This window comes from Ictalurus punctatus, chromosome 8 (genome assembly GCF_001660625.3).
Source record: "Ictalurus punctatus breed USDA103 chromosome 8, Coco_2.0, whole genome shotgun sequence".
NCBI lineage: Eukaryota > Metazoa > Chordata > Actinopteri > Siluriformes > Ictaluridae > Ictalurus > Ictalurus punctatus.
The window spans coordinates 1,815,001-1,832,870 of NC_030423.2; the positions used below are offsets into that span (position 1 = coordinate 1,815,001).

General features: G+C 46.6%; 1 protein-coding gene across 2 annotated transcripts in view; it reads right to left on the reverse strand.

The window, feature by feature from the left end:
* Window positions 1-17,870, reverse strand: part of mgat4b (alpha-1,3-mannosyl-glycoprotein 4-beta-N-acetylglucosaminyltransferase B) — a 100,190-nt gene that overhangs the window by 29,270 nt on the left and 53,050 nt on the right. For both annotated transcript variants that reach the window (XM_017473616.3, XM_017473614.3), the window contains exons 2-4: window positions 8,573-8,752; window positions 6,620-6,763; window positions 4,987-5,120 (exon numbers count right to left, since the gene is read on the reverse strand). In XM_017473616.3, coding sequence (XP_017329105.1) covers window positions 4,987-5,120; window positions 6,620-6,763; window positions 8,573-8,752 — 458 coding nt within the window. The remainder of the gene's footprint in view (window positions 1-4,986; window positions 5,121-6,619; window positions 6,764-8,572; window positions 8,753-17,870) is intronic.

A 17,870-nucleotide genomic window follows, 5' to 3' on the forward strand; every position in this document is an offset into this window, starting at 1 on the left:
ACACACACACACACACACACACACAGCAAGTCCTGATAGATCACAGGACTTCATTTATCCATTAACTCCACCCAGAGTGTTAATTAACGTGAACTTATTCGCACTCGCTGTAAATAAATTCATTCTATTTTAACAAGCTGATGCGAGCCGTCCGTAGAGAACAGAACATACCTCTGGGAGGAGCCGTATCATTCCTGAGCAAATGTCCATAAAAAGCCGTAAGTCTAAGACATTACTGGTGCACTCGTCTGCCTCGAGCCACTATTTTATCTTTTTTTACTGCTTAATATGGCCTTCTTACTCATGGTTATGTGCTTTACTTGGCAGTCTGTTGCCACTAGCGAGGGCCGGGCAGCATGTAATATTAACTTTATACTACGGTGCACTTTTCAAATCTGCTAGGACTGGCAACAGACCTTTATGACACTGACCGGCTTCATTATTACTCACACAAACAAGCTGCGGCGTGTAGGTTTTGTTAAAGAGTTTATTTTTTAGTATGTTCAAAGAAAAAGTCACGCCGAACGACTCGCTTATCAATATTTATAATTAATGCAACGGCGTCCGATGCAGCGGACTTTACAGTATGTTCAGACAGGAGGGGTTTCAGTAGGTTGAATGAATGGATGGGTGGATGGATGGATGAGTGGATGGATGAGTGGATGGGAGGATGGGTGGATGGACGGATGGGTAGATGGGTGGATGGATGGATGGGTGGATGGATGAGTGGGTGGGTGGATGGGTGAATGGATGGATGAGTGGATGGGAGGATGGATGGATGGATGGGTGGATGGGTGGATGGATGAGTGGATGAGAGGATGGGTGGATGGGTAGATGGTTGGATGGATGGATGGATGGATGGATGGATGGGTGGATGGATGAGTGGATGGATGAGTGGATGGATGGATGGATGGGTGGATGGGTGGATGGATCGGTGGATGGATGGATGGATGGATGGATGGGTGGGTGGGTGGATGGATGGATGGATGGATGAGTGGGTGGGTGGATGGATGGATGGATGGATGGGTGGATGGGTGGATCGGTGGATGGATGGATGGATGGGTGGATCGGTGGATGGATGGATGGATGGATGGATGGATGGGTGGATGGATGGATGGGTGGATGGATGGATGGATGGGTGGATGGATGGATGGGTGGATGGATGGATGGGTGGATGGATGGATGGATCGGTGGGTGGATGGGTGGATGGATGGATGGATGGATGGATGAGTGGATGGGAGGATGGGTGGATGGGTGGATTGGTGGATGGATGGGTGGATGGATGAGTGGATGGGAGGATGGGTAGATGGATGTATGGGTGGATGGATGGATGGATGGATGGGTAGATGGATGGATGGTTGGATGGATGGGTGGATGGATGATTGGATGGGCGGATGGGTGGATGGACGGGTGGAAGGACGGACGGACGGGTGGATGGATGGATGGTTGGATGGACGGGTGGACGGCTGGATGGATGCGTGGATGGATGGATGGATGGGTGGATGGGTAGATGGATGGATGGGTGGATGGATGGATGGGTGGATGGATGATTGGATGGGTGGATGGGTAGATGGACGGGTGGAGGGACGGACGGACGGGTGGATGGGTGGATGAGTAGATGGATGGATGGTTGGATGGACGGGTGGACGGCTGGATGGATGCGTGGATGGATGGATGGATGGGTGGATGGGTAGATGGATGGATGGGTGGATGGATGGATGGGTGGATGGATGATTGGATGGGTGGATGGGTAGATGGACGGGTGGAGGGACGGACGGACGGGTGGATGGGTGGATGAGTAGATGGATGGATGGTTGGATGGACGGGTGGATGGATGCGTGGATGGATGGATGGACGGGTGGATGGGTAGATGGATGGATGGTTGGATGGATGGGTGGATGGGTAGATGGATGGATGGATGGGTGGATGGGTAGATGGATGGATGGGTAAAAAAAACGCCAACTTTCATGCTAACACCACCATCCTCCATCACCGTCATCCTGCTCGATAGCTCGTATCTTGCTAACTAGCGGAGCTGAGCCTGTAACTCGGCACGGTCTGGAACCTGGAAAACATTTTTTTGTGTGTAATACGCCATCATTACACCTCGAGAAGACTTTTCCCAGATGGCTCAAACCCCACAGATACTGTTCGCAGTTTGATTGACTGCTTCATGGCTAGCATTTGCACCACTCCTGAGCATTAGCACTTACTCCAACCCTAGTGTTTCATTTCATCATCTATTTTGCACTTGTCTCTCTCCAGGTGGTTGGATTGGATTCTGCCCCACACATATGGGACTTTGGATTTAAAACAGAAAATCTTTTCTCAAAGGCGATCGGTAATCAGAGTCAGATGAGGAAACGAGGAAATGTTTTACTGGCAGCTGCATCACAGCGAACGCGCCGCTATTTTAAGCTAGCTCCGATTGGAACTCATGGCTGATTTAATAGGTGAAATGGTATTCGTTTCATCAGTCCTGCTTCCATTGTCAAATTTTCTTTCAGCTTGTGAGTTAATGCTTGTTTAAAATGGAACGGGGGGGGGGGGGGGGGACAACCCCTACAAAAGGACGACATCATCTGAAAGCATCACCCGGAAGTCCAGGTTATGTGCGTAGCTCAGGTCTGAATACAGAACGCCTTCTCTGTTGAGCTGTTCGAACGGAATCGCTCGTTCTCGCCCATGACGACGTCTCTTAAGCGTGCTCGTGTGAATAAAATAAAAACCTCCAGTTCAATCAGATCAGAACGATCCTGCTGCTTGCTGTAATTTAACGTCAAGCTTGAAGAGACTCCCACGGAGGAGTTTCTTCATTCGGCACCACGTCGGCGCTCAAACGAGGATCGGCCTGAACTCATTTACGCCAGAAATCACATTTATGCCCTTTTAAAAGTGTTTTGGACAACGAGCCCATTTTAAGACTCAAAAAATATAACACGCAAACACCTCTGAACGTGATAAACGTGCGTTAACACGGTATCAGGAACACCTGTGCACCTGCTCATTCATGCGTGTAATTATCCAATCAGCCAATCATGTGGGAGGAGAGAAATGAATAAAATCATGCACACAGGTCATGAGCTACGCTTATTTTAATTAATGAATTCATTTTATCCTGAGTTAATTTGAGCTGGCGTAGGCATCTGGTAGCCCCTCCCCTCTTCCGTCAAGGGTCCAACATTCGATACTTTCGTTTTTTCGGGTGAATAAGTGCATCATCCGGGTATTTAAAGCGCACTTGTTGGGATTCTCAGTATGAACGCACTATTTATACTAAAAAACGGCGGCTGTCCAGCTACAAACCGAAGGATTACCCGTGTACTGTTAACCCGCCCCTATTACGCTTTTCCGGATATCACCGACGTCCCGCCGTGTGGTCCGGCGTGCGACGGGCTCGGGGGGAACCCTGAAATGAATTAAGTCAAATGAAATTTGAATAATGACAGCGATAATAATCGGAGGTTTAATTATGATTTAAAACAGTCCACGGTTTAAGAGTACAGAACTACGTTATTTTATATATATATATACACTTGGAATTATTTGGGGTGTTTTTTTTTTGTAATATGATCCATACTGATGGAACTATTTCAGGTTCGAGACACTGCACACAAAAAAAAACCAAAACAAAAAAAAAAAACAACGAGGACAAACAAACAGATGGCTGTGGGTGTGTCGCTTTCCCAGAATGCACTTGGAGCTTTGTGGGCGGCTGCATCCTAAGAAGCTCATTATGGCTGTAACGATGTGATGTATGGAGAGGTTTCTTAATTAATTAATCAGTGGAAGAGGACATGGACATGGACACACACACACACACACACACACTCATTGTCCTCCCACACACATGCTTGCTTAGTTGACACACACAATCTGTTCTGCGTATTGTATCTGTACAGGACATGTTCACATATACATGTCCTTCTCCTGAGTAATACTCTGAATTACATCCACACACACAGAGTAGCTGTGTGTATGTGTATGTATGTGTATGTGTGTGTGTGTGCGCGTGTGTGTTCTCAATTCAGCCAGTCTGAATGTTAATTGGTCTAAGCAGAGATAATAAGTTAATGGGTGAGTTCTCCACAGAAGGGGATTTGTTATCACGGGTCAGGGCAGCCCTAGTGAGCAGCCCATTAGCTGGATATCATGGGATGGTTTATCGAGACCTGGTGGAATCACCATGGAAACAAGTTCTCTTGTTGAGTTAGCAAGTGCGACGACCTTATTTTCAAGGAGAGGAGAGATCATTGACCCGCTAATACTCAAACACACGCGCACACACACACACACACACACACACACACAAATACAAACCCACGGCTTTTGAAGAAGAGAATCTGCTGATCTGGAAGTCCGGCGATTTGATGCCCAGTGTTTACAGACTCAAAGTCTGTTGTGAACAGGGCAGTTTATCGTTTATTTCTCAAGTCTGACTTTTAAATGGACGTATACGGGTCACCGTTCACCACTCTGGGGATGTTTACTAGTTGGGGGAAATGAACCTCGGTGAGACGGACGATACGAAAGCGGGTTAAATCGATCCATCTGTCCGTCTATCCATCCATTTTCCATTCCGGTTATCCTATACAGGGCGGCGGAGAGCGTCGGGCCTATCCCCCGGCGACTCCCTGGGGCACGAGGCGGGAGACACCCCGGACGAAACCCATCGAAAGACACAATCGCGTGCCGTGGACAATTTGGAAAGGCTAATCAGCCTACAGCGCATGTCTTTGGACCGGAGGAGGAAACCGGAGTACGTGGAGGAAACCCCCGCAGGACGGTGAGAACGTGCAGGGTGCATTATGATATCATTTTCAGTTCAATCTGGACACGCCTAAAAATAATTCAATAAATAAATAGTATACACTTGAGCTGCACGAACACCACGGGGACATCGTTGTTTAGAAGTGAATGTGAGTGGAAAAAAAAACCTCATCACCACTCTAAAAGAGCGGCGCATCACGGGAGTCGGAGTCCTACCTCGGCAATGAAGACCACGACCACGCAGTCGTCTTTTTCCACCTGACTCAGCTCCGACATCAGAGAGCTCAGCGTGTCCGTCAAATAGGAGTGCACCTCCCTCTTCACGCTGGGCACACCCATCACTATCGACACTGAAAGACAGACAGAACGTTCAGACGGGAACCGATCAGACGCAGAGACGTCGACGCGAGCAAGGGAACACACGTTTTAACACGTGTCCTGGACTAATAGTTTACGGCATGCTGCACGTTATCCTTCAAATGTGATGAAAATGAGATTCCGGAAGGACAAATGCTGAGCGAGAGGAACTCGACGTGAGACTGATTGTACGTGAAAGTCAGTAGAGGGGAGGTGTCCAGGAGCTGCCGCGTTTCATTACAATAAATAAATAAATAAATCCCCCAAAAAAATAAAACCGCTAACACAAATGAGGGCAAATATCCTGAATACGTTTCTTTTTTTTAATGCTCAGACCACGCCTATAGCTCACGTCGACTACGTTTACACGGACGGCAGTAATCTAATTATTGACCTTAATCTGAGTAAGATAATATTCTGATTAAGGTGTTTACATGAGTCGCTTTTAGAATACTCCTGTCATGTACACGTTTTACATGTTATAGATCATAATCAGATTAACAGCCCGCGTCATTACGTCACCGCGCCACGCCGTCCGACGTCCCTCCAGAATTTCACGTATCGACGTACAGTTCGTCTTCGTTATGGGACCGTATACAGTTTTGGGAGTTTTTATTTATTTTTTTTACGAACGCTTCGAGTGCGGTTAATTATTAGTCATCCTGTACGTGCTAACAGACGACTGCTTGAAGCGGTGGGCTGCGTCCCAAACCGCGTACTTACCGTCTATATAGTAGCCGAGACACACTACAGGCCTATAGTAGGAAAGTTTGCGATTTGGGACGCAGCCGGACTCGTAAAACGTAAAACCGCCGTGCGTGATCGTGTCCTGTGGCAAAATGCGGTGAAAACTCTCACACGACGTTCATAATGTGATTAAGGTGTTTACATGTCACTACTACACGTCCATAATGCGACTAAAACAGGAGTACTCCACCCGTCTGAATTAGATTATTGCTTACTTCGAGTATGACCTTCATTAGATTAAGGTACGTAAAAATGGCTGTTTACATGCTAGTTTCTTAATTAGAGCACGGTCTTAATCGGATTAAGAGAGGATTATTGTTGTCCATGTAAACGCAGCTATTGTTAGTGGTTTAATATAGACACGTCGGTGGCTTAATAGGAAATTGGACCAACAATCCGCAGCCCCATGCTGTTTATACACAAGCGAAGCTGAAAGAGCTGGACTCGAGGCAAAGCTGGGCCAACGCCAGCTGTGAACAGTAGGACCTCTCCTCGTGAAGAGACATCAGGGTGATGAAAAAGGCTCGACAGCTTTTTTAATGGATAACGAGTGGTAGGAAGAGCGATATTAAAATAGTTAAAAATAGTCTCGGAGGAGGTGGGGGTGTGTGGAGGGGTGATATGATGAGACAGAAGTGGATCAGAAAAGCACAGCGGGGACAACGGTATCTGAAACAAGCATGATAAAAGTTAAGACAGGGATGAGAAAACACACACACACACACACACACACACACACACACACCTCCGGTGCGGCCCTGGCCGACGTGCACGGCCGGCTGCAGGCTGGTCTCCTTGGCCAGCAGATGGGGCAGGTGGTGGAAGATGCTGGGCAGCTGTAACACATTCTTACTGCTGGTGACGTTCCAGAGCTTCAGCTTGGTTTCATCTGTCACAGACACACAGTCACACATTTAGAGATCTATCCACAGACAGAAATCCAAAGCAGATCGGTCTCTGAGCCGCTCAGACACGTAGTATATCAATATCTCGGTTGTTCCTCACTGTGGTCTTGTGGTCTTTATGTTATGTTCAGACAGACGATTTTTACGTTGGATGGATGGGTGGATGGATGGGTGGATGGATGGATGGGTGGGTGGATGGGTGGATGGGTGGGTGGATGGGTGGATGGATGGATGGGTGGATGGGTGAATGGGTGGATGGATGGATGGGTGGATGGATGGATGGGTGGGTGGGTGGGTGGATGGATGGATGGGTGGGTGGGTGAATGGATGGATGGATGGATGGGTGGATGGATGGGTGGGTGGATGGGTGGATGGATGGGTGGGTGGATGGGTGGATGGATGGATGGGTGGGTGGGTGGATGGGTGAATGGATGGATGGGTGGGTGGGTGGATGGATGGATGGGTGGGTGGGTGGATGGGTGAATGGGTGGATGGGTGGATGGGTGGATGGATGGGTGAATGGATGGATGGATGGATGGATGGGTAGATGGGTGGATGGGTGGGTGGATGGGTGGGTGGGTGGATGGGTGAATGGGTGGATGGGTGGATGGATGGGTGAATGGATGGATGGATGGATGGATGGGTAGATGGGTGGATGGATGGGTGGATGGGTGGGTGGATGGGTGGGTGGGTGGATGGGTGGGTGGATGGGTGGATGGATGGATGGGTGGGTGAATGGATGGAGGGTGGATGGGTGGATGGGTGGATGGATGGATGGGTGGATGGGTGGGTGGATGGATGGGTGGGTGGATGGGTGGATGGATGGATGGGTGGATGAATAAATCAAGCTGTGCTTCTTCGAAACTTCTATTTGAATTTTTATATCTCGCATTTTCTTGCTCTCTTGTGGGCTTCAGGCTATATGTCTTTTTTGCCAAGAAAGAACATCAGTAAGCTGAAAAAATTACAATTAAAATAAATCCATTCGTTAATTAACATAAAATCATGACTTTTTTTCTCCATCCATCCATTTTATGTACCGCTTATCCTAGGCAGGGTCACGGGGGAGACTGGAGCCTGTCCCAGGAAAACTCCGGGCACAAGGCTGGGGACACCCTGGCCAGGGGGCCAACCCATCGCAGGGCACAATCACCCTCACACTCACCCTCACCCGCCCATTCGAACTCACCCTTACCTTCCCATTCACCCTCACCCTCACATTCACCCTCACCCTCACTCTCCCATTCACCCTCACCCTCCCATTCACCCTCACATTCACACTCACCTTCCCATTCACCCTCACCCTCACATTCACCCTCACCCTCACATTCACCCTCACCCTCCCATTCACCCTCACATTCACACTCACCTTCCCATTCACCCTCACCCTCACATTCACCCTCACCCTCACATTCACCCTCACCTTCCCATTCACATTCACCCTCCCATTCACCCTCACCCTCCCATTCACACTTAACTTCCCACTCACCCTCACTCTCCCATTCACCCTCACCCTCCCATTCACCCTCACCCTCCCATTCACCCTCACCCTCACATTCACCCTCACCCTCACATTCACCCTCACATTCACCCTCACCCTCACATTCACCCTCACCTTCCCATTCACCCTCACCCTCACATTCACCCTCACCCTCACATTCACCCTCCCATTCACACTCACTTTCACCCTCACCCTCCCATTCACACACATTTGTCCTGCTATGTGAACAAATAGTCATGCGCAGATGAATTCTGTATCTGTATTCCATCCACTATGATTGCCCCTCTCTCACCGGACAGGGTGCTCCAGGTCCGGTTGATGTCTCGCAGCGCTTGCTTTTCGGCGATGGCTCGCTTGATCTCGTCCAGCACCAGGTTGAGCTCTTTGGAGCGCTTCAGGTTCTCCTGCTCTGCCGAGTGGAGGCGATCTCTCAGAGCCAAGAACTCCCTCTGGTAGATATCAACCACATTACCTACAAAGACAAAGGGAGAACGTTTAATTTGAATCCGATAGTCGCAAAGAAACACTGAAGCCTTTCGAGAGTTTTTATTAGACTTCATAATTCATGGTATCGCTGCTCAATAATTCAAGCCAAACTCCTTAGCATTATGCACCAATAAATAAATTATTAAGTGAGCTTTTGACCAGGGCCTCACAGAGGTCTGCTTATTTGGAGGAGCGATGGAAAGGACAGGTTATTTTGAGCCCCACTCTCTCTCTCACGCTCTCTCTCTCTGTCTAGCCTTTAAAACACAAAGGCTGCACTCGTTTACATTTACAGAGGCAGTTTTCATCCAGAAAAGGCAGATGGAGAGACAGAGGCAGACTTCCATCCCTTTTGCGCCCCCCCCCCACCACCCATTCTGAATTCAGTGAAGGGATTTATAACCCCTCCTGTTTCGGCTTCTCCTACACACACTGCCCTTCTTAACAGGCCAGTCGATGCGTCTCCCCCACACACTGGTCGATTTCAATCGCTGGGCTTGAACTGCAGTTCTCTGTGGACGTGACTTATGCACTTAAACAGTCGTGAGAATTTGAGTCAAAGAGCAGCGTCTGTTTGGATCGGCAAAGACCGTGAATTTGTTCCAACTCGAAAGCTGGTACTAATAATAGAAGCTTATTCGTCGTGGCTGTCCGTCAACAGCACGAGCATCACATTAAACAAACTTACTGCATAAGTGGCAGAAAAGGCAAACAGCGCTCAGCATTTTTTAAGCCATGAAACACTGATGGATTTTTTTTTTTTGTGGGGTCGCCCTATCCACTGCCCCATTTCTCTCCATAGAGTTATTATTGCCCCTAGTGGTCAAAAACGGGAAGTGCAGAACTGTAACAAGCGCTGATAGGGGCTCGTCGCGGCAAAAATCGTTCTTCCCCACGCTCGACGGAGGAGCAGCGGAGAGAACGGTTAACGGAGTTGCCAGATTGACTATATAATATAAAAAAATATCTCACAGCAGCCAAGATCTTGCGTTATATCAAATATTGAAAATCGAATACATTTCCACAATCAACGGCAAAGCGTCCGCGCAGACAGTGTGTCTATGATGCACAGAACCGTTTCTATTGTAAGATATGCTGAGAAGATGGGGGAGAGGATGGTGATTATGGGGTGGATAATGTCTGTACAGACAGATAGATAGATAGATACACATGTATCTAAACTACCAATCGGAACGTTGAACACACCTGTTAATAGATTTCCTACTATTTTATACGAATGAAGCCATTAACATTATGAAATAATATACTTTGCACTATGCAGTGACGAAGAAAAAAACTCTAATATATATATATATATATATCTTAGAAACAAATCTCAACCTAGACGTTTATGGAAAACGTCTTTAGGACAATGGAAGACTTCATATTATTCAGAGTACTGTGTCCAAGTGTTTCACTCTGAGAGTCCGCGAGGCGAGCTGAAAAGGAAAGTCTACCAGAGACGCTCCTGGAGGATCTGGAGCGATCCAATATTTAGGAGTGCTCTCCGATTGCTTACTCTGTATTCTCCAATCTAATCAAGCTTTACAGGAGCAGACTCAGTGCTGTTCGTGTTGGCAAAAGGGAGGCTGTACAAACGCGGGGGCGAAAATAAATCTCTTAGAACAAATTCGCGTCGATAAAAAGGTTCCGTTCCTCATATTTACCGAGTGAAATTTCCTGACATGTGTTTGACCCATCTTTACCAAGAGTGCCAATAATTCTTCAGCTGACAGTAATAGTAGGTGTGTAATTGCTGTCTCTCTGTTACTACACTCACTTTGGTGTCTAGGGCTAATCGGATATGATTTGGGTGTTCTCGGCAGAGCAGGAACACTGATGTGCTAGCGTGTGTGTGGAACTGCTAGGTGATCACGAAGCTGTGGTTGTTCACTGGAGATTTTAAACGGCTAGACCGTGTAAGTGTAAAGGATAAGGCAAGCGCACCTACTGTATAATAGCTACTCGCTGGCCATTTATTCATCCATTCACCTACAGTAAGGTCTTTATTCTGGTCCGGGTCGTGCCGGATCTGGACCCGGATTCCTATCCAAGGAATACAGACGCCGATTAGCATGCCAGACCATCGCAGATCGTCCCCAGACGCACACAGGGCAATATACTGTTCCCGATACACCTACTAGCGTGTTTCTGGGAGGTAGAGGAAAACCGGAGAACCCGGAGGAACCCCAGATGAATGGCGTGTTATCCGAGCTCAGAATTGAACCAGGGACCCTGACAGTACCGTACAGTACGTACGTAGGTAATCGCCCCTCGCGATCACCGAGGCTTCAAGGTATATGAATGTTCATTCACGTTAACGTTAGTAGAAATAATCGTAGGGATAAATATATAGCCTGGGATTTTTGTGGATTGTTAGGAGTCCAGAGCTCTCAATAGGTCGAGAACCCCGGTCGTTGATTATACCGAGCATCCGCCGCACAAGTCCCTGCGCATTAGCGGTTACTATAGAAACAATCGCGTGTTACAGTAGATATAGATAGACCTGTGCTGCCTCGCTATCGAAACTACTGATCAACACCTTCTCAGCAGTCTGCTTTGAGCATTCAACATCTGCGTGGTATAAAAGTATTACGCTTTCTGCTCACTAAGTGCTCTAGGCGAGCTACAAATATGAACCGGTGTGTTCCGAGAGTGCAGCTGTCTCGTGGGTTATACTGTACTTCTGGAGCACTGAACTGAAACTACACGACACGTCAGACTCTCCTGCGACATATTCCTCTCGGTTTGTTTGGTTTTTTGGGGTTTTTTTTTAACCGATGTCGCAATAAAATACTAGACTAAAACTAAAAAGCACAACTACCAGACTGAATCCCAGCTCCACAACCTCCACCTGTGTGTAAGCAAACGAAACATGCGAGGGGAAAAATCAATCGCTCCTAAAAGCTTGCCAAGAGCTCTCTGGTCTCATTTGCCTTTTCGTTTAGTCTTTATCATGCTCTTAGCCTCCCTTCTCTAGTTTCTATTCCACGCACACACACACACGTCTCCGAGCTCTACGGTAAAAGACTGAGCAAATGGGAGGGATTTGCGTTTTTTAAAGACTAATCCTGAGTAGTCACTTTTTTTTTTTTTTTTTTTTTTCTTCTGTTCTGGGACCCAGGACACACAGTCCTGTTGCTGTGTGACTGATGATAAGAACGCAGCGACACACACACACACACACACACACACACACACTCTCATTCGGGGCTGAAATCCCGAATGTAATCTCTAATTACACTGCTTTACTCCAATGCAATCCAAGCTGCGTATCAGCCTCAGGGTCAGAGAGACACATTATACCGAGTACTGCTCAATAATCTGACAATGACGTATCCACAATCTGTACTGCCCTCTCTCTTTGTGTGTGTGTGTGTGTGTGTGTGTGTGTGTGTGTGTGTGTGTGTGTGTGAGTGTGTAGTGTCAGCTAGAATTTCACACACCCCAAAATAAGTGGTCACGTGTTTATGGTGTGTTGGACGTGAACTGAACCTGTGACACGGTGACATTGTAAAAGGTGTGTTGCTGTTAATGAAACAAACAAACAAAAAAAAACAAGCACGCTGAAAACGTACTGAGATAAAATAAACGTCCCCTGACGATACGTTTTCCTCTGCGAAACACTGCGATTTACGTTCAGATTACCGTCACGCGCCGTCCCGTACTACGCTACGGAAGCGCTCGCGTATTCGGACGCGGGCGTCACTATACACGGCCGCCGTTACACGAGATCGAATCGACGCCTTCCGACCGATCAGGAACCGGGAACTCGGAATGGCAGCGGTGCCGATGAATATGACGCGCGGTCACGTATACATCCGGGTCAGGTCTGGGGTCTTCGGGTACCGAGCTCGCCGTGGCGATGGAGAACAATCAGCACGCGCACGGAGATCTCATTTAAATCGTTCGCATCACACGACTACTAACCGAGCACAGCGCATCTTATATACAACCCACCGCGCGCACTAATTACAGCTCGTTATTTGGGTTCTTAGTAAATCCGGGCCATCGATGTCTCTGGCAGTAAAATAAATAAATAAATAAATAAATAAATAAATAAAAATACAGCCTTATTAATATGCAAATGTATTTAAAATGTAATCTTTGAAGTCATTAAAATTCCGAGGCATAAGGATCAATAAATAAATGACTGAGGCGGAACCGTACCATTCAGCTTCCAACCAGGGTGTAAACATACTAAACTATACAGTAAAAGGGAATCATGTGTGTGTGTGTGTGTGTGTGTGTGTGTGTGTGTGAGTTTCACAGACCCTCTTTTGCTCGTCAGAGAGGCTGCACTAGGTTAGGGGCTTATTAAAAGTGATGAGTTAAGACAGGCATGACATCTTGCTAGCTCTGCCATCTCTGTCTCTCTCTCTCTCATACACACACACACACACACACACACACACACACAGAGAGAGAGGAGCCAACAATGTAGAAGGAGCGCAAGTGAGAGAGAAAATAAGGAATAAGTGAGAGGATTCTCACAGGCCTGACTCCACACGTTAATCTCACTTCACTTTCGAACGCCTCATGATGACTCACCTGCTCGTCACGTCATGCTTCCACAGAACGTGCCAGAAATCGTATCGGGATATCAGACACTGTGCAGTTAGAAAGGGAAGAAAGAGAACTGAAACAAATTCAGGTCGAATCTGAAAGGGTCTCCGGTCTAATGCCTCACTAGAGTAGGCTGACCTTTGACCCTGGGTATGAATGCGAACGTAATTCTGTCATCCTGTGTTTTTTACAGCACCGAGAGGGAAAAGAAATTTCATTGCTTGATGGATTTAAATGAAGAGTAGAATTTTTTTACTCAAGCAGGATGCGTAGAAAGAAAAAGGAACGAAAAGAAAAATACACGGATATATTCCTACTTGAGGAGTTTAAGATAAACCTGCCATTGTTGAACTTGAACGTTTCTATTAGGTGAGCGTTCTGCCCTGTCCCGTGACAGGAGGGTGACTTCAGTTACTTAGGAAGTCATTTATTTACCATCGGAGCTGTTTTTCCGTCACATCGCCCTGAGGAGCTGCTTATTAATCTCGAACGTACATTCTTTCTCACTCTCATTAAGAGCAGAACCGTAAAAACGGCATGATGGGAAGTGCTGGTGTCGTTCATTAAACTGGCCTCTGATTAAAAGCATCTCAAATATCCCGTCCGGCGACGTCACTGCTTCATTAACTACAGGACATCAGACGTTCTTAAAAATTATTATTATTATTTTTTTTTAATGTCATTTACATAATGGCTGAAATATTTCCATAATCCTTTCAGACAAATCTTGTGTGTGTGCTGACCAAATGAAATTTCTAGAAATCTCTGTACGGTTACGGATTAGCGGAGCAACGCGGTGCTACTTCCTGTATCTGTATCTGTATCTATTCAGTGCTCCAAATATCTGAACCTGTATCTTTGATTAAAACATCACAAGGGCGATTTATTTATTTTTTTATTTTTAATGAACCCGACCACCATGCCAACAAAAAACCTGGAAATCATTCAAAAGAAATCTCTGAAATCTCACTCTGACAGTTCCTCACCTCAGATACAGCACATCACTTGAGACCATAATTGGTTACTAAGGTACTAATGTCACTGACCAGGGAGTTACTAAGTTACTGACCAGGGAGTTACTAAGGTCACTGACCAGGGAGTTACTAAAGTCACTGACCAGGTAGTTACTAAAGTCACTGACCAGGGAGTTACTAAGTTACTGACCAGGGAGTTACTAAGTTACTGTCCAGGGAGGTACTAAAGTCACTGACCAGGGAGTTACTAAGTTACTGACCAGGGAGTTACTAAGTTACTGACCAGGGAGTTACTAAGTTACTGACCAGGGAGGTACTAAAGTCACTGACCAGGGAGTTACTAAGTTACTGACCAGGGAGTTACTAAGTTACTGACCAGGGAGTTACTAAGTTACTGACCAGGGAGTTACTAAGTTACTGACCAGGGAGGTACTAAAGTCACTGACCAGGGAGTTACTAAGTTACTGACCAGGGAGTTACTAAGTTACTGTCCAGGGAGTTACTAAAGTCACTGACCAGGGAGTTACTAAAGTCACTGACCAGGGAGTTACTAAAGTCACTGACCAGGGAGTTACTAAAGTCACTGACCAGGGAGTTACTAAGTTACTGTCCAGGGAGTTACTAAAGTCACTGACCAGGGAGTTACTAAAGTCACTGACCAGGGAGTTACTAAAGTCACTGACCAGGGAGTTACTAAGTTACTGACCAGGTAGTTACTAAGTTACTGACCAGGGAGTTACTAAGTTACTGACCAGGTAGTTACTAAAGTCACTGACCAGGTAGTTACTAAGGTTACTGACCAGGTAGTTACTAAGGTACTGACCAGGGAGTTACTAAGGTACTGACCAGGGAGTTACTAAAGTCACTGACCAGGTAGTTACTAAGTTACTGACCAGGGAGTTACTAAGTTACTGACCAGGGAGTTACTAAAGTCACTGACCAGGTAGTTACTAAGGTTACTGACCAGGTAGTTACTAAGGTACTGACCAGGGAGTTACTAAGGTACTGACCAGGGAGTTACTAAGTTACTGACCAGGTAGTTACTAAGGTACTGACCAGGTAGTTACTAAGGTTACTGACCAGGTAGTTACTAAGGTACTGACCAGGTAGTTACTAAGGTACTGACCAGGGAGTTACTAAGGTACTGACCAGGGAGTTACTAAGGTACTGACCAGGTAGTTACTAAGGTACTGAACAGGGAGGTACTAAGTTACTTAGGTAGTTGCTAAGGTACTGACCAGGTAGTTACTAAGGTCACTGACCAGGTAGTTACTAAGGTACTGACCAGGGAGTTACTAAGTTACTGACCAGGTAGTTACTAAGTTACTGACCAGGTAGTTCCTAAGGTCACTAACCAGGTAGTTACTAAGGTACTGAACAGGGAGGTACTAAGTTACTTAGGTAGTTGCTAAGGTACTGACCAGGTAGTTACTAAGGTCACTAACCAGGTAGTTACTAAGGTACTGAACAGGGAGGTACTAAGTTACTTAGGTAGTTGCTAAGGTACTGACCAGGTAGTTACTAAGGTCACTAACCAGGTAGTTACTAAGGTACTGAACAGGGAGGTACTAAGTTACTTAGGTAGTTGCTAAGGTACTGACCAGGTAGTTCCTAAGGTCACTAACCAGGTAGTTACTAAGGTACTGAACAGGGAGGTACTAAGTTACTTAGGTAGTTGCTAAGGTACTGACCAGGTAGTTACTAAGGTCACTAACCAGGTAGTTACTAAGGTACTGACCAGGTAGTTACTAAGGTACTGACCAGGTAGTTACTAAGGTCACTAACCAGGTAGTTACTAAGGTCACTGACCAGGGAGTTACTAAGGTCACTGACCAGGGAGTTACTAAGTTACTGACCAGGTAGGTACTAAGTTACTGACCAGGGAGTTACTAAGTTACTGACCAATTGGTTACTAAGGTACTGACCAGGGAGTTACTAAGTTACTGACCAGGGAGTTACTAAGGTCACTGACCAGGTAGTTACTAAGGTCACTAACCAGGGAGTTACTAAGGTCACTGACCAGGTAGTTACTAAGGTCACTGACCAGGTAGTTACTAAGGTACTGACCAGGGAGTTACTAAGTTACTGATCAGGTAGGTACTAAGTCACTGACCAGGGAGTAACTAAGGACACTGATCAGGTGGTTACTAAGGACACTGATCAGGTGGTTACTAAGATACTGACCAGGTAGGTACTAAGTTACTGACCAGGGAGTTACTAAGGTACTAAGGTCACTGACCAGGACAACATTCTGGACAAACAAGTCCGATCCACGGATCCACCTCCGTCGCAACTTACAGGACGTAAAGGATCTGCCGCTAACGTCTCAGCGCCAGATCCCACAGCACACCTTCGGAGGTCTTGTTGAGTCCGTACCTCGAGGTGTCGGAGCCGTTCTGGCACGAGGAGAGGCGGACCGCCCCGATATTATGCAGGTGGTCTGTCTGATGTTATCTTACGACTGCTCGGTGTATTCCGTAATAAAACCGAGCGCTTCTTTCCCTTTCCCTGCTCGTCTTTAACGCCATCTCGTTTGTCGTACAGAACGTTCCGGCACTTTAAGACGTTCTTGTCTGCAACCGCTATAAAGCCGACAAGATCAAGCAAAGGCTGTCAAAATACGCTGAGCGTTCCGTCCCCGTGTTTCATTTGACGAATTTATTGAACTGACCTATCAGTCAAGTGTAAAGCGTAACCGAGAGAGAGAGCGAGAGAGAGAGAGAGAGAGAGAGAGAGAGAGAGAGATTACTGAGCTTTGACCTGAGATTAGTCAGAAGCAGATGTGCGTGTTTGGATGAATAAAACATGAAACGTTATTGATGTCTCTCGTCTCCATTTGAGGGAGCAGACAGGCCAGCAGCGTGTGTGAGCGAAGAAGACACAAGAGATGAAGTGAGACAATGTCGATAGGTTAGCGAAGAACACAGAGTTTACTCTGTGTGTGCACGTGTACGTGTACGTGTACGTGTACGTGTGCGTGTGTGTGTGTGTGTGTGTGTGTGTGCTCTCCCAGGTCAGGATTCAGGACAATAGAAGTAAGAGGATCTGCATCAGAAATCCCAGCAGAGAGAATGAATTACAAAACATACCTCTCTCTCTCACACACACACACACACACACACACACACACACACACACACACACACACCTCATTGTTCACTCCATGCCTGAAAGCACATTCATATTACTGTCATTATTATGATAATTATCATCACCACCGGCATAATCATCATTATAATAAATATCACAATCGATATGATGAGCCTCAGTGACATGCGGAGAGAAACATTAACAGCAAAACAATAGACTCATCATGAAACTGACACCAGGGTCACACACACACACACACACACACACACACACACACACACTCTTACAGTATGATCACCCTCACCAACAACCCTAATATCGTCTGTTGTTTCTACTCCACTGTAAGACTATAGTCTATAGGAGATTCTCCGTGTGTTTGTTTTCCACCACTTTCCGCCCACAACTCAGCCCGGCCCGATCATCTCCGGACCGTGGAGAGATCTCCATCTCGATCTGCTGCATCACGGGGCAGTG